Source organism: Mytilus edulis, chromosome 1 (genome assembly GCF_963676685.1).
Source record: "Mytilus edulis chromosome 1, xbMytEdul2.2, whole genome shotgun sequence".
Classification (NCBI taxonomy): Eukaryota; Metazoa; Mollusca; class Bivalvia; order Mytilida; family Mytilidae; genus Mytilus; species Mytilus edulis.
Window position 1 is genome coordinate 80,428,503 of NC_092344.1, and position 22,368 is coordinate 80,450,870.

The 22,368-nt window shown below is 34.1% G+C and overlaps 1 protein-coding gene across 1 annotated transcript in view; it reads right to left on the bottom strand.

Annotated features, from left to right (window-relative positions):
• Positions 1 to 21,906, bottom strand: part of LOC139491306 (dehydrogenase/reductase SDR family member 11-like) — a 39,857-nt gene extending 17,951 nt beyond the window's left edge. The window contains exons 1-3 of the mRNA XM_071278928.1: positions 21,782 to 21,906; positions 15,954 to 16,105; positions 11,365 to 11,568 (exon numbers count right to left, since the gene is read on the bottom strand). Coding sequence (XP_071135029.1) covers positions 11,365 to 11,568; positions 15,954 to 16,085 — 336 coding nt within the window. The 5' untranslated portion in view covers positions 16,086 to 16,105; positions 21,782 to 21,906. The remainder of the gene's footprint in view (positions 1 to 11,364; positions 11,569 to 15,953; positions 16,106 to 21,781) is intronic.
• Between the last annotated feature and the right edge of the window lie 462 nt (positions 21,907 to 22,368).

Genomic DNA, 22,368 nt, shown 5'->3' on the forward strand with positions numbered 1-22,368 from the left:
CAGAAACAGGTTTCTTTCCTTGGACATATTGTCTCAAGTGAGGGTATAGCAACAGACCCTGATAAAATTGCTAGTGTAAAAACATGGCCATTGCCAAAATCAATGACAGATGTTCGAACTTTTCTAGGAACATGTTCATATTACCGCAAATTTATTAAAAATTTTGCTGAAATTGCAAGACCACTTCATAAATTAACAGAGAAAAATTGTACTTTTAATTGGACCAATGAATGTAATGAAGCTTTTGAGAAACTTCAAATGACTTTAATGTCTGCACCAATTTTAGGCTACCCTGATATGACAAAACAATTCATACTAGATACGGATGCTAGTGGTTTCGGAATTGGCGCAGTCCTTTCTCAACTTCATGAAGGCAAAGAGGTTGTAGTAGCCTATTACAGTAAATCCCTCAGTAAAGCGCAACGACAATACTGTGTAACAAGACGAGAACTTCTGGCTGTAATATTAAGCCTTAAACATTTTCATCACTATCTCTATGGTACACATTTTAAAGTACGAACAGATCATGGAGCTTTAACCTGGCTTCTCAGGTTCAAAAATCCTGAAGGTCAAATGGCCAGATGGCTTGAGACCTTAAACACATATAATTTTGAAATTCGTCACCGCCCTGGTAAACAACATGGTAATGCAGACGGTTTGTCTCGCAGACAATGTTTTCCTTGTGATCATTGTTCAAAACAGGATCAAAAAGAAATTGATAATTCTGATGAAACTTTTGAAACGGTTGACTTTTTAAGAATGGCAAAAGTGCAGGACTCTCAAGAGGCCTCTTGTTCAAATAAAACAGACTCAGCTATGTGGTATGAGCATAAAACAAATGAAGAAATGTTTGAAGCTCAAAAGAGCGACAATGTGTTGTTCAATTTATTCTGTCTCAAGTCTGATAATGATAACAGACCTGAATGGGCCGATGTGGCTTTACACGATGTAAAACTTAAGAAATACTGGTCTCAGTGGGATCGCATTGTACTAATAAACAATGTGTTGTACCGAAAGTGGATAAACAGTACCACTGAAGAAAGTAATTTACAATTCGTAGTCCCTGAAATCTGGAAAGAAAATATTATGAAAATGTTACATGATGACATACAAGTTGGCCATTTTGGCATACACAAAACTGTGGCACGAGCACAGAATAGATTTTATTGGGTTAATCATAAAGATGAAATAACCAAATGGGTGCAAAACTGTATTGTTTGCAATTCACGCAAACAGCCCCCCAGAAAAGCTAAAAGCAAAATGAAACAATACAATGTGGGTGCTCCCATGGAAAGAGTTGCCTTGGATATAATAGGACCCTTACCGATTTCATATAAAAATAACAAATATGCTTTGATTGTAACAGATTATTTTACTAAATGGGTAGAAGGTTTTCCCATGCCAGATATGGAAACTACTACCATAGTTGATAACTTAGTTAACCATTTCTTCTGTAGATTTGGAATACCTTGTCAAATGCACTCAGATCAAGGGAGACAATTTGAGTCTGGTTTATTTAAGGAACTGTGTGCTAAGTTAAAAATTGACAAAACAAGGACTACATCATTTAGGCCACAAAGTAATGGTCTTGTGGAGCGTTATAATAGAACTCTTGAAAATACCATTAGTAAATACATCAGCAAAAATCAAAGGGATTGGGATGAGCAACTTCCCTGGGCTTTAATGGCTTACAACTCATCAGAACATGAAACGACTAAGTTTAGTCCTAGTATGCTTATGCTAGGCAGAGAACTACAATTGCCAGTTGATTTAATATATGGTCCCCACCCCCAAGAAATTGAATATCCCGACGAAACAGTATCACACAATGATTATGTTAAAAGTATGCAGGAAAGCATATGGAAAGTGTCTGCTAAAGCACGACAAAATATTTCTAAAAATAGTGATAAACAAAAACGTCAGTATGATGTTAAGGCACATGAGAACACATACAAGACAGGCGATGTAGTATGGCTTTATACTTTTAATCGAAAGCCAAAACTGAGTCCAAAGTTACAAAGGAATTGGGATGGGCCGTACTTTGTTATAGAAGTTATATCGGATTTGATATATAAAATTAAAAAGACAGCAACGTCTAAAATGCAAATTGTGCATCATGATAGGCTTAAACCATTCTTTGGTGATGTTCAAAACTGGGTCAACGAACAAGAAAATCAAAGAACTGACAATACTGTTAACACTGTGGTTGCCTCTGGAATCTGAAAAATAAATAAAATGTGTTTCAAATTCGTATTTGAAATTTGAAAGCTAGTAAATGTGTTTGAATAAATGAAGAACGCATTTTGTGTGTTCATATATATATATTAATCATAGCGAGGTTTATTGCTGTGTGTTAATAAAAAGTAATGTGTTTCATTTTTTTTTTAAATAAAATGAAAAACAGAAATTTAAGTATAAATACTTACCAAAGTATGCAAGCAAAAAATGATTGGTACTGGTCAACTGTGCTGTATGTTGAAATTGAATATATTCTCAAAACAGTATTTTTATACTTCAGATGGTTTTCTTTTGCTTTCACTGTGGTGCTCAGTACAACCTAAGAAGCCAATTAACAAGACATGTAAGGGACAAACATCCTAAGAAGATGCTTCAGTGCAGATTTTGCTCTTACATGGTACCAACAAGTAAGAGGTTCCGCCTGAATGAGCATGAAAAGAATGTCCATAGACATATTCTGAATCCAAGAACCAACAACAGAGAACTTATTATCCCAGAAACTCCAACAAGAAAACCAGTGACAACCTCTAATTTTAATACAAGACAAAGTTGCACAGTCACTAGACCAAGAGAAGTAACACCACCAACAACACCTATATTAACAAGGTCTATTAAACCCATTTCTCCATTGTCAGAAATATCTCCTTGTAGCATTTCCTTGGGAATTGAGGATTACAGCTCCGTGTCACCTGTCAAGAAGAACTTAGTAGATCTTTTTGACTCTCCTACAAGACAGGCTGTGGAAGAGCCCAGAGAAGAAGCTAGTATTGTACCTGAGAAACCAACACCAGAACCCTCCATAGTTACTACTTTGAGGGATAGTAGGCATTTGGCTTTGCCAGCTATTGGAGATGAAGTCTGTCCTGAAGACAGATTTCAGGCTCCACCCTCCCGCTTCCAGTGTTCATATGAAGCTTCAAAGTGCATGCTAGTGGCCGAGAAGGCAAAGAAGACAGGGAAATATACAGGCAGTGTATTGCCAGTAGGTTATGGATGTGTGAAGAAGGAAGAAATATGTATTCTGCCAGATGGGACAGTTTACAAACTGTTTGCAACATGGGTACCAGATCCATCTTTCCAAATATTAAGGTCGAAGGACATACAGACAGACGAGCGTCAAGTGCAACAAACCAGTACACAAACAGAGGATAAGCGGGTTGTGCTTACAACAACAGCCACCCAGACGAGGCGAGTTATTAAGAAAGAGAGAGAAGTCCAAACAGAAGATTGTAGAGTGGTAATGGAAAAAGGCACAGAAGAAGAACTAGAGCTGGACATAGAGGAAGAATACATGGATTTTGACTTTTATCATTAGAACAGTTTTATATTCGGACAATTATAGGCTTTTAGAAATTAGTTATTATGTAAAAATTTATATTTTAGGTAGAGTAATTAGGAAAATTTTTGGGTTGGGTAAAGTTTTTGATAGTTTGGGAAGGGATTGGTTATTACGAACATATATATTTATGAAACTTAGATGTTTCATTCCAGTTTAGAGTGTTGTGTGTTGAGAGTACGCATATTTGTATATAAAATGCATTTATTTATTGTATTTATTTGAATCAATTTTGAAGTAATGTGTATTATAAAGGTATTATATTTATTAATGCTAAAAAAATATTTTAGTAAATCAACTTGTCCGAGGTCGGACAATTTTTTAAAGAAGGGGGCAATGTAACGGATTTCGGCCTCGTTGTTCAACAGTTTGAGTCCCCTCCCCCTTTTTACTTTTTATCAGATTAAATCTCTGTTTAACCGTATTGGATACTTATAAATTTTTGAATATGTTTCTTTTTATCAGAATAAGTTATATTAGATATTTATTATGAACAGTAACTTGAGCAAAGATAAAAATAACGTCAAGTCCTCCCTGAAACTGAGTCGCCTTTCTATTTATTTTTGTACAGTGTAAATACAGAATTTCCTTATACTGGACCTACCTTTATATATTTGTTGATGATTGTATTATGTTGTTTTAATCTCTATATATATTTATATTGAGTGAATTAGTTAACCTGGTCAAGTTTCTAGAGACTCAGAGTCTCTCTTTTTCCTTGTAATGTCCGCCATGTTTACTTGAGTCGCTTTACCGTAAACCGTCAAAGTGCACTGTCGTGAACGGCAATATTACGTTGAAATAGAGTCTTTCGAGTCGCTTTTGACGTCAATATGAAGTCTTTTAAGTCTTTTTGTTGTATATATACTGCACTACCAGCGAGCGCGTTAGTCGTGATCGGACTACCGTGGCAAAAGGTTGCTTACAATCACAAGCCTAATAATAAATCCTTTCTGCACTGTAACTTACAATTTGAGTCTTGCACTTTAAAAGGTTAGGAAATATTTTGTCAGAGTTTTACTTTATGTAAAACATAGCTTTATAAATTTATATTATAAGGGACTCTAGAGATTAGAGATCATTAGACGTACAAAAAGTTATATACTGAAAAGTACAGAAAAGTCAGAAAATATAAAATATTCCATATTTTATACAGAGACTCACCGACGCAGTCTCGAGTCTTAAGGTCGCTTTTAATAAGACGTCAATAGAGTTTTTCTTCAGAGAAAGTAACAGTTAAAGTTATTCTTGTATTATTTACTCGATATACCAACAGTATAGAAACTGCAATTATTAACGATTCTTTACATATATATTACGAATTCAAATATTCACAAAAAGTACAGTAAAACCCGGAGTCGCAACTTATACATTTGAGAAGTCGGCATCACTTATATAATTATAGAGATTTCTATAATTACTTGTTAATAAGATTGTTTATTTAATACATGTGTATATAGAACTTGACCAGAGTACTCACTAGCTTGCATACTATTTAAGTGTTATTTATTGTGTTGATCTAATGTAAAAAGATATACAATATTGAAATTGTTTGAATGACATATATATATATAACTGATCATAGTAACACTTCATTAAATCATTAACTTGAAACGAATTATTTATTTCTGTCTTCTGAAACAACGCATCTTTAAATATACCTATTGGATTACAGGGTTGAGTTAACCCAAGGGAGCAGTCATTTGAAACAGTATTTATTGTGGAGAATTAGTTTGTCTGGCTAATTGTCTAGTTTTGTCAGTGGGTCAGAGTTTCACTTCAGGGTAACGAAAACGCTATAGCAACACCGAGCGAAAACGTTACAGTATTATGTATTTCTGGACATATACATTTTAACTATTTTTCTTCATTTTCTTCAGAAATTAAAAAAAGTTCGTCTGTTTATTTATCATTCTACATTAGACATTTATGGTATATACAGTAAAAATGATATTTTAGGATCCGCACTTTACATACACTGAATGAGCTGTCGGACTAATGGGCCGTCGGAATAATGGTGTGTAACCATTTGTACTATAAATCAAAGAGCAGATTGCTCTGAGGGATAGTCATACGATTGCCATTGTTTTCATTGACACATGTATAAATGTAGCTGGATATTATTATTTTCAAAACTAATTCAAGACAACTGCACATGTAAAATGTAATTTACGTAATCTGAATAGTTACAAAATAGCCAATCCCGGATACAAGTGTATGAACAATGTACTTAATTAGGCCCATTGTGTTTTGTTTTTGTACTATCAATTCCAAGTTTACACAGCAATCACGTGAGATGGTATTTCACTTTGTATCTTTATAATCTTATCACCTATTTTCGTACGTTAATTCTAGGAGGAACCCCATTCCTAACTCTTTAAACATTTAATTTCCTTTGGGTCAGTGGTCATGACTCCTTTCCGTACACATCCCTCGGTTTAAATTGCAATTGTTTTTAATATAATACGACGTTTATCGACAGAACAAGTTAATTTGTATCGGTATATTTTGGTCTCTCAGAATTGACGGAATTTACTTCAGGAAGGGAGACAAATCGAAATGATAATATGGAAGACCCCATTTCGCCTGAAGGGGTGTTGTAGTTAAAGCTCTACGATGTGGACTACATTTATTTTAATTTAAATGATGCAGATGATTTAAAATTATGCAACAACAATAACCCTCAATAGCAGACATACATAGAAAAGTTCCCATGAGTTTTAAATGAATCAATTGAGTGGGGAATCCAGAGCAATCATTCAATCTAATACCCCTTAAAGTCAGAAAAACTATATGCATGCGCACAATTACCCAAACAAACCCTGGAGCGAGAACGTGTATTAAATGTTAATTAAACGACCTAGATGGTTCTCTATTTCTTTATTGAAGTACAATATCAAAATAGTGTGAGTTCGTGGTCTAGTGGTTAAGACCGATGGCTACAGTGCTGAAGGTCCCGAGTTCGATTCTCACTCGGGGTGCTAAAAATATCAGTACATCAGAAGGGTAATTTTCAACCTCTCACACACATCTCTGGTACCCAGACCGGAGTTTAAACTAGAATGGGTACTTTGGGGGCCTCGGTTGGTCAAAGTTGTTCCCTACTTGACCTGGAGATCAATCTTCTGATATCTGTCTGGTTTGTCTGTTTCCACTGAGTGGCCCGGTGGTTCTCTCCGAGTACTTCGGCTTCCTCCACCATAATAACAGACTTCCCGGTGTCCTAGCACTCCCTTGGTGTTGGGTGGGATTGAGTTGTCCTTGTAAAAATAATTGTCGAATTTTTCGTTAGTGACACATCTCCATTAATCCCGATAGGGAGTGTACATGGATGCCACTGTACCCTCGCAGCTTTCGAGGGGTTCTTCGGATATCGGAGGCATTTACCAGTACATACAAAATGTACATACATATCAGTTTCATAACGGTGACATATAAGAAAAACTCCACTTCAGGTCTTATATGACAGAAATAGATTGATCGGAATTCAGAGAACTCTCGCATTTTTATCAAAACTGGGGAATTCCCTCTGAAGTGTTTCTAAATTTATAAAAACACTAAATATAAATACTGCACAAATTTGATTTTCCGTGTTGTTAAAAACAGGCATATAAGTCAAGGGAAATATCAAACATGAAGATTATATAAAGAACATAATAGGAAAGTTGTTTAAGTTCAATCCCTTTGTTTGTTTCTACCTTTTAAAGCAAGACAATCCATACGAATATAAGATGTTCCTTGGTGTTTAGAATAAAACGGTTGACGTGAGGGCATAGACATGAGCCACTGGTATAAGTCTACAGATTGCTTGAAAGCAATCGTATCCCAAGAAGTGATTTTACAAACTTGAAAAAATTATGTGAAATCAGAATGTGTATCTTTCTGTTTCGGAAAATTCTGGTTTGCTAATTCTTTGCAGCTCAGTGGTTTCCCAGTAAAGATGTTGTATTGTGTTTTGCATTATCGGATATAAATTTTCTATTTGCATATGGGCTTTTTTCGGTTTATTTTGATTCTGTAGACTGCAGTTCATATTGGTAATTGGCGAGCTCTTGAAGAAAGTTGCATTTGTGAGAATGTTATGACAAGGAATCATTTATATTACATCTGAATACATCAACATTTTTTTTGATAAACAAATCACCAAGACGTTTTATTAAAGGCACTGGCTACGGTTACATGGAAATGTAACAATAATAAAAATATTATTGTTACATTGGAGACTAATTGCCGGAATGCAAAGTTGGGTGAGGAACCGATTAATCACAAATGTAACAATAATTACTGAGGCTACGGTTACATTACGTTATTGTTACATGAAAAACAGCAATGCACGCTAGATTCATTAAACTTAAATCTTCTATAGTTGTATTGCTTCATTCTTTTATATGTACTAAACAATACTTGTAATTTAATACTGATAAATAATAAAATATTATTATTCAACAAATGGTGTACAACTTGAATAGTTTTACTACGTATTAATGGTTTTGATGTTCTTAAAGATACTACTCAAGATTAGGAGTGTGACTGTCAAAGGCGAAAAATATAGTTCAATGGTTTCACTTTTTTAAAGTATTTAACTGCACACCTACTCTTATTACTGTCATTATACTTTGGACCAATTTTGTTTATGGTGAAAAAATAAAACTTGGGATGCGTTTTAAACGAAACTGAAACAATATCAAGACATACATTTCATACAGCTTTATAACTTGACGCAAATTGATAATCAAAAGCAAAGTTTGCTAACTGTAACTTAAAAACTAAGAAATTCTGTATGTACACGTATCCGTGCAGGACGTAATTTCGTTCATCAAAAATGTGTCGGACTTTAAAAACAACTTACTGGATTTGTAGAAATTTGTATGTTATAAATGTATGTAATAAATGTCCTCAACTTTTATTTTTTAGTACATATTACTAGTCCCATCGTACATTTCTTTTTTTCATGTAACAATAACGCAATGTAACCGTAGCCTCAATAATTATTGTTACATTCGTAATTAAACAGGTCCTTACCCAACCATGCATTCCGGCATTTAGTCTCTAATGTAACAATAATATTTTTATTATTGTTACATTTCCATGTAACCGTAGCCAGTGCCTTTATTAAAAGGACAAACTTTTTACTCCTCATCGTGTAATTTACGGTAGTTTTCTCATTTTCTTTTCCTTTATTAAACATGTCCTTCAATGGAATTGATCTGAGGTCCAATTTGTATAAGCTTTTGTATTTGATTATCACTTTTTGTTTACGGCCGTAGTTGTTTTGTTCATTTTCAAATTCAAAAAGGTTCAAAATGAAATCATACATGTTTCCCACCTACATGATTCTGGGGGAAAACGTCTTTGAAAACTATGAACTTGAGAACGAGTATAATTACGTGACAGATGATTTGAAAAAAAATAGCGTATACTATGTACGGTTGTATATGCCTAAGCAATTGCTTAGATAATCAAAACCACAATTTATAGTAAACAAATGCCGTAGCAGTTGTAGTTCTTTTCGGTAACCATCGAGCCCTTGGAGAAACGTTGTTAGTGAGAAAGTAATTGAATGAAATCATTTCTGTCACATCTGATTATATCAAAATATTTTTAAGTAAACAAATCACCAAAACGTTACATTAAAATGACAACTTTTTTCTCCTTATAGAGTAATTTTATGATAGCTATCTTGTGTTCATTTGCTTTATTAAATATGTCTTTCAACGTAATTGATCTGTGTCCCAATTTGTATTAAGTGTTTGTATTTGATTATCACTTATGTTTACGGCCGTAGTTGTTTTGTGCATTTTCAAATTTAAAAAGGTTCAAAATGAAATCATACATGTTTCCTCCATAAATGTTTCTGGAAGGAAACGTCTTTGAAAACTATGAACTTGAGAAAGTATAACTTAGTGACAGATGATTTGAAAAAAATAGCGATTATTCTATACAATGTACGGTTGTAAATGCCTAAGCAATTGCATAGATAATCAAAACCACAATTCATAGTAAACAAAATAATGTAGCAGTTGCAGTTCTTTTCGGTAATCAGCGATTCCTTGAAGAAACGCTGTGTTTGGTGAGAAAGTAATTGCATGAAATCATTTATGTCACATCTGAATACACCAAATTATTTTAAAGAAAACAAATCACCTAAACGTTACATTATAATGACAACCTTTTTTCTCCTTTTCGAGTAATTTTATGATAGCTTACTTGTTTTGCTTTGCTCTATAAAAGAATGCCTTTAACGGGGTTAGTCTTTTGCCCAGTTTGTTGTCAGTGTTTGTATTTGTGATTATTTTAAAATTTAAAAAGGTACACAATAAAATTAAAGATGTTTCTGAGAGGAAATCACGTTCCCGATGTCCATCTATGAGATTCAAATAAATGTATGATATACGATTAATTTAAAATAGTGCACCTTATGTACAATGTTAAGAACATACGAAAGCACTTTCATAGATATGAAAAATAAAAATAATTAATGACAACAAATTACCTTCTTTTCGGTAATCATCGAGCCCTTGAAGAAATGTTGTATACGGTGAGAAAGTAATTGCATGGCATCATTTTTATCACATCTGAATACTTCAAAATATTTTTAAGTAAACAAATCACCAAAACTTTACATTAAAATGACAATCTTTTTTCTCCTCATCGAGTAATTTTATGATAGCTTTCTTGTTTTGTGATGTTCTATCAAATTACGCCTTCAACGGGATTGGTCTGTGGCCCTGTTTGTTTTCAGCTATTGTATTTGATTATCACTTTTGTTTACGGCCGCAGTTGTTTTGTTTATTTTCGGATTTAAAAAGGTACACAATGAAATCAAAGATGTTTCTGCGAGGAAATTACGTTTCCGATTTCCACCTAAAAGACTCGTTATGATATACAATTTATAAAAAAAAATAGTGATTCTATATACAATGTTTTGTTGTTTATATATGCGAACTTTCATAGATATAAAACAAACAACTCAATTTAATGACAGTCTAATATGTTGCATGTTGTACATGTATCATAAAAATAACTTGAATCACAGAATGTTTAACTGTAAAAAATCTCATTGAATCATAAATTTGATAAAATATTATACATATATAACAAAGTCAATCACATAGCTTCAGATATTTTTTGTTAAAAAATGATTTGATTAAACTTGCTTTTGAAATAAAAGTCACTCAGCTATTTGAATTGAATATGTGTAAACAATATCAGTTTGAACTTACCTTATGCCAGCACCATTTGATTTTCTGGGGGGGGGGGGGGGGGGGGGCTATGGATTTTTTTTTCTGGACAATCTATTTTTTTCACAAGTCGAAAACAATTTTTTTTCTTTCAATTTTAGCATTACATAGAGTGGCAGCTGAGGGGAAAACAAACAGTTGTTTTTTCTTAGAATCAAAAACAAATTATTTTTTTCTCCAAAAACTGGAAACAAACTTTTTTTCAAAAAGCTCCCCCCCCCCCCGAAAATCAAATGGTTGCTGCCTAAGTTAACAAAAAATCCGGCGCCGGCAATACATTTTGTATTTTTCTGGTGCCAGTAAATAAACCATTTCTCAGTATAGAAATAAGTTTGTTTGCCTTATGAATCAAGATATGTCAATCAGAGCCGGCACTAACCAAACTAATATCATGATCAGTGATCAACATATTTGCAAAATCCCAGTGGCAGATCCAGAACTTTTCATTAGGGGGCGCTGACTGACCTAAAGGAGGGCGGACCCAGTCATGCTTCAGTGATACTCTATTATATAACCAACCACATTTTCCCCACGAAACGATAAACTCACCTGCCACATGTTTTCCCATGAAGAAAAATCTCCATTAATAATCGGAGCATCCAGTGACAAACCAGCATTGTTAATACAAATATCAACACCTCCCCATCTCTTTTTTATCATCTCAAACATCTCCATGATATCGTCTTGCTTTCGTAAATCACAAATAATTGACAGGAACTGGCCACCATTTTCTACAATTTGTTCTTCTAAATCCTAGAAGATCAGGAAATCATATTGATTCAATTCTCGCCGTGTATATAAATTTTATAATACATCACACTAAATCTTATTTAAGTGGTATGCGTCAAATTATTACACTATGCATACAGTGAACAGAAAAAAAATATGGCGTTTAAAACGCTTACATTGGCAAGGTGTATATTTATAATAAGTCTCAAACAAAATTGCAGAGGTGTCTTTTTTCTTACAAAAATTAACATGTATACACTTGTGGTTACCCTCTAAAACTGACACTGTACATAGTTAATTGATTATAATTTAATCACCGACCACTTATTTTAAGAATTAATTAAAAAAGAAATCAAAACGACATTGATTTTCGAAAAATCAAAAAAAAAATCGTGTTCATGTATCAAAAACAATTCGTTTCTAAATTTTAATTAAATTAAATTTTAATTTAAATCAGGAAGCATCATCAGCCGGCAAATGAGAACCGTCGTCAATGATTTGTACTTGTGATCAACACGACGTGGGTCACATGTGGAGCAAGATCTACTTATCCTTAGGAGCACCTGATTTTATCCCGTTTTTTCTTACTGTGAATCGTGGTGATCAGTCTTTGGTTCACTATGTTGTTATTTATTGACTGATGTTTTTTTTTTTTCGTTGATTTTTGTTTTTTTCTGTCATGGCGTTGTCCGTTTGTCTTCGACTAAGGGAGCAACCATTTAACTCCAAAGGGGAGGTATTTTCTTCTGAACTAAAAAAAAAAGACTGTATAAATAAAGGCAAGAAACACATAAACAGTTCGTGACCGAGTTCAGAGCGGGATAACGTTTGACAATAAAACGCACCACAATAGAGGAATCGCAAAAAACAAAAAGTCTCTTTCGCCGACTTGATTTCGACGTTTGGGTTTTAATAAATAAAAAAGCAACAAAAAAACCACAACACTTCTCTATTCCTGTGATATTTCAACACCACGCATGACCATTTTCTTCATATTGAATTTATATTTGTAACATCAATAGTCATAACAATTTAAAACGGCTATTTTATTGGGATTGATTGGGAGACAGACGATCGAGGACTGATGAAATTGTTCAAGCTTTCTTCTTAGGGGTATGTTTTGATATTTACAACAACAGCAAAATACTGGTACATGTATCAGATCATATCTGCAAAAGTCGTATAAAGCATATTTGACATAATACTGGTAAGCCCCTCAATATAAAAAAGAAGATGTGGTATGATTGCCAATGAGACAACTGTCCACAAGAGACCAAAATGACAAAGACATTAACAACTATAGGTCACCGTACGGCCTTCAACAATGAACATAGCCCATACCACAAAGTAAGCTATAAAAGGCCCCGATAGGTTGTTATCACTAAGTCTTGTAAGTAATTTAATTCAGGTCTCTAGATATAAGCGTTAATTTGTCCCTTGTTTGACATTAATGCTTTTGTGTCTGCATTTCTATTCTTCTGGGACGACTCTTTAGGTTTTTTTTTATATTTTTTTATTTAATTTATAACTTCATTGCCTCTGACAGACACATTTTGGGGTATTTCAAATGTAGTAATATAATTTGTTACCCTTGCGAAGAACCTGAAATCACCCCTTTTTTGTGTTGTCCAGTCTTTAGCTTGATATATGAAGGTTAGGTCTATTGGAGGCAGAATTCGCCGAGTTCACAGAAGCAACCATTACTCAAAAATAACAACAATCTACTAAAGGTTGAAAAAAAATAGCATGCCAAAATTATGACATAACAGAAAATGTGTATAAGAAGATCCTAACACGAGTTTTTTCTAAATAATTATTAAAAAGATGATTGGGTGTGATTGCCAATGAGGCAACTCTTCACAAGAGAGAAAATCACACAGAAATTAAAGAACCTTAGTGAGCACGCTCACATACCCAACGTCCCCACATTGTCATTGAAGAAATTAAATAAGTATAAGAAAAAAAAATTGTATAAGAAAAATTATTGAATAATAATTTCCTGTTAATATACACATCTACATAATATGTCCTTTTCATATAAAAAGATTTCGTGAAATTCTGTTGTGTGGTTTGAGAGGAGTTGCGATGACAAACTGTTGCAGTAGTACATTAAAGTAAATAAGTTCAAAGGGGCGTAACTCCTAGAAATAAAATTGAATCGTAATTTCCCGTCGATATGCACAACTACATAGTATGTCCTTATTATCTGAAAAGGTTTCATGAAATTCTGTTGTGTAGTTTTAGAGGAGTTGCGATGACAAACTGTTGCAGTAGTACATTGAAGCAAATAAGTTCAAAGGGGCGTAACTCCTAGAAATAAAATTGAATCGTAATTTCCCGTCGATATGCACAACTACATAATATGTCCTTTTCATATAAAAAGATTTCGTGAAATTCTGTTGTGTGGTTTGAGAGGAGTTGCGATGACAAACTGTTGCAGTAGTACATTAAAGTAAATAAGTTCAAAGGGGCGTAACTCCTAGAAAAAAAATTGAATCGCAATTTCCCGTCGATATGCACAACTACATAGTATGTCCTTATTATCTGAAAAGGTTTCGTGAAATTCTGTTGTGTGGTTTGAGAGGAGTTGCGATGACAAACTGTTGCAGCAGTACATTAAAGTAAATAAGTTCAAAGGGGCGTAACTCCTAGAAAAAAAAATTGAATCGCAATTTCCCGTCGATATGCACAACTACATAGTATGTCCTTATTATCTGAAAAGGTTTCGTGAAATTCTGTTGTGTGGTTTGAGAGGAGTTGCGATGACAAGAAACAGGACTGACGGACTGACGGACTGACGGACGGACTGACGGGCGGACGGGCTGACGGACGGACGGACGGACGGACGGACGGGTCAAAAACATTATACCCTCCGCAACTTCGTTGCGTGGGGTATAATTAATAACTGTAGGTCACCGTTCAATACAGCCTTCAATAATGAACACAGTCCAAACTTCATAGTCAGCTATAAAAGGCCCCAAAAATGACCGTGAAATGTAAAACAATTCAAACGTGAAAATTAACGGCTTAATTCATGTACACACAAAAATGAACGAAGATCAATAATGGAACACTGCAACAAACGACAACCGCTGAATTAAATGCTCCTGACTTGGGACAGGCACATACAAACAGAATGCGGCGGGGTTAACATGTTAGATGGATCCTGACCTAACCTGGGACAGTCGTGTAACAATATATCATTGTTTATACTGTGTAAAGAACAATGGCATAAACAATTGAATAAGACAGAAATTATGATTTTAGGGAATCACTGGAGCGGGACCCGCCCCTCTTATAGCAGTCAGTACCCCCTTTTATGATCATTTCTGGATCCGCCACTGAGTTTGAATTAAATCATTTAACGGGAGATAATCTTGAATCTATGATTGGAATGATTAGATATTAGATGCTTCACTCCCTTTAAACTTCGTGAAACCACCAGAATCCATGAAGAGAAAATTGTATTTTTTTACGAAGTAAATCAATATCAAATTATGTCTGTACGGTGTCTATTTTGATAGTTTTCCTATGTTGCTTGCAAAAAGAAGCAATGATTCTCCATCGATCGTCATATAAATAAATAGACTAGAATGTAGTGTTTAGAAAGTGTTTTACCGTTAAAAACATATATTGAGAAATGCCAAGGTGACGATTTTGTTTTACTCTTGTGCTCTTTGTAGATACAGATAACCAATAAAAAATATTGAAACAAAAATCAAAACGTGGATTTCTTTATTGTATTTAGAATATTTGTAAATGAAGAGAATACTACGATTAAATAAGATATTTTGTATTTTGATTAACTATAGCTATTTATTGACACCAGCTTGCTATTTCTTTTTTTAACTTTTAATGCATGGATTCACTTTAAAATATACAGATAATGGAATTTTATAAGAGCTCATTTTCAAACTTTTATTGGACTTTATTATACTGTAAACAAAAATTAGTACACTATATTACCCATGACTTTGCAATTGACATACATGTATGTTTTAAGAAATACATTTGTACCGTTTCTGATGTGGAATTGAAATTACTATTGAATCCGAATTCTGAATGATCTGCAATAGGAGAGAGCAAGCCAACACTTAAATTCATAGTTATAAGTTTCGTTAGTGTATGCTTTTCACAGACACATATGCATGGGAACATGATTTGGATAAAAAAAATCATTGTTTGCACTAAACTTCAATTTTTAATTTTCTATTTTTGTCAACTCTGATACAATCTCTTATTTTACTATGTATACTAAAGAATCTGTTTAACCGTTCTTAACATGAATATGAACTGTAATCTAAGTAGATAAAAAAAGGGGGCTGGTTATGTTAATTGTTCAGTCTGATATGTTTGATAAATCTGTTATATCCTCGTTATGAATTATTTCTAGTTTGAATTACACCCACCTTCAGTTTTTCTGCAGATCTTGCACATCCAACAACTTTAATGCCATGTTTAGCTAGATTCTTGCATGTTATATATCCGATACCCATTGATGCCCCAGTTACCAAGGCAACTCTATTTCTCCATGTTTCCATAATATTTTAGTATCTTAAAACTTTATGAAATAAAAAAAAAAATAAAAAAATAAAATATTCACGAAAACAGATAATACAAATGTTTACTTCGAGAATGATGAACCGTTATGCAAGAAACCGTTTGTTGATTCTATTGTTTTTATGTCAGTTTTTATTATCATGATGCATTCCTAAAATTATCCAAATTAAACATCTACACAATAATTGAAGGAAACCCTAGTCAGAAAAGTCAATATATGTATGAATATATACAATGGAACATATGTGCAAGAAAAGGTATACAAAAATGTCAATATTTACTACATATGTTTCATCATGCGTTTCTTTTATCTACCAGTGAATCAATTTCATTCAATATTAGTTTTGAAAACAAGATAAGAAGTGCTAGCCCCTCTTCCAAAGACATAATAGTTTATCCATCCTTAAAAATTTTCAATACCTATGCTTTAATATTGAATAAACTGTAAATGCTTAGAATTCTTTTTCTTATCAACATTAAAAAATATTACATAAATACAAGTTCAACAAATGAGATATTTTTATTGTGGCCTCAGAAATCTATTCCAGGATATAATCTGTTTACTGTCAATACAGGGTCGGACAAACGAACTAAATGTGCTGAAATTGAATGAAGGTCGTATGGGTAAATGTCAAACATGTATACAAATGACCTTCTTTTTCAACTGATTTTTATAGTTAGTTCTTTTTATGTTGTACTGCTACATCACTATTCTAGATTGGGGGGTCCCGCTAACGTGTTTAACCCCGTCACATTATGTATGTATGTGCCTGTCCCGAGTTGGGAGCCTGTAATTCATTGGTTGTCGTTTGTTGATGTGTTACATATTTTTCGTTCATTTTTTGTACATAAATTCGGCCGTTAGTTTTCTCGTTTGAATTGTGTTTACATTTGTCATTTCGGGTCTTTAATAGCTGATTATACGGTATGGGCTTTGCTCATTATTGAAGGCCGAACGGTTCCCTATTGTATTTCTGTGCCATTTTGTCTCTTGTGGAGAGTTGTCTCATTGGCACACATCTTCTTTTTTATATTCATTCAATTTCAGCAACATGGTGAAAACCAAGAATTTATTATTGTATTTTGTATTAAGTTAAATTGTGACCTTAACAAATGCGCTGAGCGAGGTCTTTTTTTGTTTGTTTTTGGGGGGTTGTAACGACGGGTGTGTCCCTGCATAGTTCGCCTCTGCAGGTCAGAAAGGGAACAAAAGAAAGAAAGAAAGATGTTAAAAATGCCAAGTTTTCCTCCCGTAGATATTATTTTGAGTGGTGTAACCACGGTGGGTATGGTTGTCCTGCGAGAGAACGTACTGTGCTGGTGATTTGGTCCTGACGGGTGCTGGTGGGTCCTGATTCTGTGCTGGTGGGTTTGTTTACATTGTATCAGAACGGCAATAAAACGACTGTTTTGTTGCTTAATTTTTCTCTGATGTGTCATAAGTACCATGCAAAGTATATTACAACAATATTATATTGCAAAAGTCGTGCAAGTTCGTTAAACGGAATTGTCCTGACGCTGTGCTGGTGATAAGAAAAACGGTCCTGGTTCTGTGCTCCTATGTCCTGGTTCTGTGCTTTTATATTTTAGTTAAAAGTGGCATATATTCAAGAGCATTGATGCTGTACTGTTGTTGACTAATTAGCTGTTGTCTGCTTTCTTGAAATTGACATTGTTGTGAATCGTTTACTGTTATTATGAGAGAAAAAATACCCCTATTTAAAAAAAAAATGAAATTAACTGTAATCTTATTTATTGGACTGTTATTGCCCCCTTTTAAGATAAGAAAATATGTTTACGATTTTCGGGATTACGAGCATTTTGCAAGATCACCAAAATACGTTGTAATTTATACAATACTTAATATAATGTAGATGATGTGGTATGTTTGTTTTCAATGGACAAATTTCCATAAGAAACCAAAGGAAGTATGTGTTAACAACCATACGTCATCGTACGACCTTCAACAATAACCCATAAAATAAAAATGTGAAAGGTTTTGCATAAATATAGAACAAAGGACTTTCTGAGCGTTTGAATCATGTCTTTAGCAGCTTAAAACACATTTGTTTGTGAACAATTGAGTGTTGTATAAGAATGACAATAGTGTTGCGGGTTTGTTTGTTTGGTGTTTTTTTGGGGGGAGGGTGGGGGAGGGAGGGGGGTAAGTTAGAGCGAGGTTACAGTGAAAGCTTGGAATAGTTTCCCGTAAAATTTTAAAGGTGGATTGTAAAAGAAAAATGTATCTTATATTAGCCTTGGTCACACCTTACCGGATAGCTCGAACGGACGCCTAGCGGATAACTTTTTCTCAATCCGTTCATGTCCGTTGGACGTCCGTTCTTATCCGTTAGGCGTACGTCCATATCCGTTGCATGTCCGTTAAGCGTCCGTTTTATCCGTTGACGTCCGTTCTGTCCGGTGGAAAATTTTGAGCATGTTCAAACTTTGAACGGACGTCCAACGGGTAAAATGTCCGTTGAACGTCCGTTAGGCATCCGTTTTGTACGGTACTCGTCCGTTTTGTATCCGTTATGCATCCGTTGGAGATCCGGTAGACCAATTCACCAACGGATGTCTACCGGACGCCTAACGGATAAAACGGATGTAAAACGGATATTAACGGAAGGATAACGGATAAAACGGATGACTACCGGATGTAAAATGGACAAATGCCAATTGAAATTTCTCATGGTTTATTGCCTTTAATTTTTAGATGGTTTATTGCCTTTAATTTTCAGATTATTTTGTTCATCCGTTTTATCCGTTACGCTTCCATAGCGGTGTCTGTTTTATCCGGTACTCGTCCGTTGGATGCACGTTCGACGTCCATTCTGTCCGGTACGTATCCGTTTCACGTACGTTCAGTGTCCGTTGTGTGTCCGTTTGGCATTCGTTACATGTTCGTTAGTACACCAACGGACTCCCAACAGATACAAATTTTGTCAACGGATAACTTTTTTTTTATCCGTTAGGCGTCCGTTCGAGCTATCCGGTAAGGTGTGACCGAGGCTATAGCTATTAAGAATCACTTGCTGTAAGATTTTTCCAACATATTTTTTTTGTCTAAGCGGTTATCAGGTATTTGTTTTTCGAAAATTCGATAAAACACTAAAAAAATCACTATTTTATGAAAGGGCAAGCTAGAATATGTCAGAGAATGAAGACGAGATAACCTAGAAAACACTAAAAAACCTAAGATTTCTTAGCTTTTTCATTTCAAAATAAATATTTTTGATAAAGAACTACGGGGGAGGAAGTGAACAATGTGTCCTACTTTTCTATATTTAAATATTTTTCATGAATAAAAATCAAATGTGCCTTGATTATAATTGAAAATGAGTAAATGGAAAAAATACCCAACTAAAATACACTTTTATTTTAATATTGGTAATATCACTAAGCTTTTAAGTTTTGTGTGTCAAACACACCATCTCTGTAGTTATGACTCCTTACTAAGATATTTCACTTCATTCATTTTTTTTCTGCATTTTTTTATATTGTGAATTCATAGAATTATTATACTAAAATGTAGCTTTAATTTATATTTAAAAAACATAAACACGCCTGGAAAGTAAAATGCGTACTCGGCTGTCTGTAATCGACCATTTTTAGACACCCCAGGCTCCAAAAAAACAAGACGGGGTGGGGGTTCAAAGATGCAAATTAAGTACTTATATCAATATTTTATCTTTTCGTGTACGGTTTATGACAATGTCAATTACGAAATGTGCATATATCAAGGGGAAACTTCTTGCAAAGCATTATTATTTATTATAGTTCATTATTGTATTTAGTAGAAAAAAGAGAATTTAGTGAAAATAAAATACTATTTTTGTAGAAAATTCACAGACCTTTGTACAGAGATTTGTGTTATGTTTACCATGGGATCAACACAAGGGTTCATTACCGAGTAAACAAATCAAAATGTCTATCTACCTTGCACATTTCAGAAAATTCGGATCAGATAACGAAACTAGGTCCAGCAACATTTATAAGCAATTTAAGATTTTGACCCTCACAGTTTCCATTCACCACAAATATTCTCGTTACAACGAATCATTTTAAATACAAAAATACCAGTTGCAGCCTTTCGTTTATCTATTAATATATGTATACGGATGAATTTATGAAAGGCAGCAGGGTCATCAGGGTGAGGAGTCCATGTCATCTGAAATAAATGCTAAGCATAGATCTAGAAAGCGACAGATAATCATGACATTAACTTAAACTCTCTTCTTTTCGACTTTTTTCGAACAAATTGACACATAAAATGAATTATATAGTATTGTGGGATTTTTAACTTATTTTAGATACTATATATTGTTATCTGATATTGGACGAAAGATGTTGCCCTTTTATGTTATTATGTAATACAAGTTAAGATCATTTGAAAACACATATTAAACAGCCAAATGGATGCACAAGAGCTAAAATAGGAGTCATAGATCCTGTTGGCAACAATTATCTGCCCAATTTTATTGATTTTGTAACATTTGTTTCAAATATGACCAACTTCTTATCCAAAATCACCAGCACCGTATCAGGACCCACCAGCACAATGACAGGACCCACCAGCACAGTATCAGGACATGCATAAATTGAGAAAATGCTAAATTTTAAGAAATTGCAATGTTTTTTCAAAAAATTGTTTTGTCGTGTGGATTGCGGTATAGAAAGCGGACTCTATGAGCATTTTTGTTTTATTTTTTCAGTTCGAGATTTTCTGAAAATGAGCATTTTTGTGTTACGCTTACTGAAACAGTTTAGAGGGTCAATTTTTTAATGGTTTATATATGAACCCATAAGAAACGAAATTGAAAAATCTCAACTGTTTTCTTCCATTTTTTATGAGTGAAAACGTCAAAAATCATCATTTTCGTCTTTGTTTACATTTTTTCATTGATCACCAGCACCCGTCAGGACCGAATCACCAGCACAGTACGTTCTCTCGCAGGACAACCATACCCATCGTGTGTAACAGTACAATATAAGAACAAACTATCAACAAATATTTGATCCCCGCCATCTGAAGTAACGAAAAAATTGCCCTTTTTCCATCTCCCCAAAATCACAGGTTCCCTTTATTTCCGCCATTCGCCTATGTTATAACTGAATTACCGATCCTTTATAATTCACCGTGCATGCCAATGTCATACTTTTTCGGATTGTTTATGACGTCTCTATATTCAATTTATTGGATGGTTACTGATTGATAGTTAAGTGTCGGAGAATATTATTTATTTATTATCAATTGGCTTTTGAATTAGTTTTCAGTAATTGCGACTATTCTTAGATCGGTTCTTGTCACACGGTTGCCTTCATTATATGAGTGTTTTGTGCTTCGTGTCAATTTGAGGAATCAAACCATTTCTAAGTGAGTTTTACTTAACCTACGGATGATATGAAGAAGATAATAATAAAGGATCATCGGAGAATTTAGTCAAGTGCTGACTACGGCCGATTATAACAGACAATATGCACATATACCTAAAATGCATTATTCGTGTATATGTTAAACATCGATGACTACAGTGCTTTATTAATCTAAACATTATCAATATGAAAAACATACATACATAAAAAAAAAAACACATTGACATACTGTATTAATATAGAAAAAACGAATCCATGAACAAAAAATCTGCCTCGAGCTACAATCAAAAGTTGTACGTACCTTGTAAACCTTTTGTACCGTAATATATCGATTTATCCGACACAAGTGTGACAGATTGAAACTGCATAATAACTAACTAAATACGCATGTAGTATAGACAGCGTGAATCATCCCAACATCAATCTTTACAAAGTATATGAGCGCAATGATTATCAATAATATCAGAAAAATTAAATTGAGAATGGAAGTGGAGACAGTGTCAAAGAGACAACAACCCGACAAAAGAGCAGAAAACAGCCGAATGACACCAACGGGTCTCAGTCAACGCAGCGGCGAGAAAATCTCGCACACAGAGGCGGACTTTAGCTGGCAATGGTGTAGCTTTCATTGGCGTAATGAGGCTGCCTCATTAAAATTTTATCATAAAAAAAGAGATAAAGACAATTATTTACCGTGTAATTCATGTAGTATAAAATGTATACTTTCAATATGTCTTTTAACTAATTCATACGTTTAGCTTTTGATAACATGTATGGATAATATATTACCTGTGATATAAAATTGGTTGTTTAAACCCATTTGTGGTCTTCGGCTGTTGTCTGCTCTATGTTCGGGTTGTTGTCTCTTTGACCCATTCCCCCGATTTC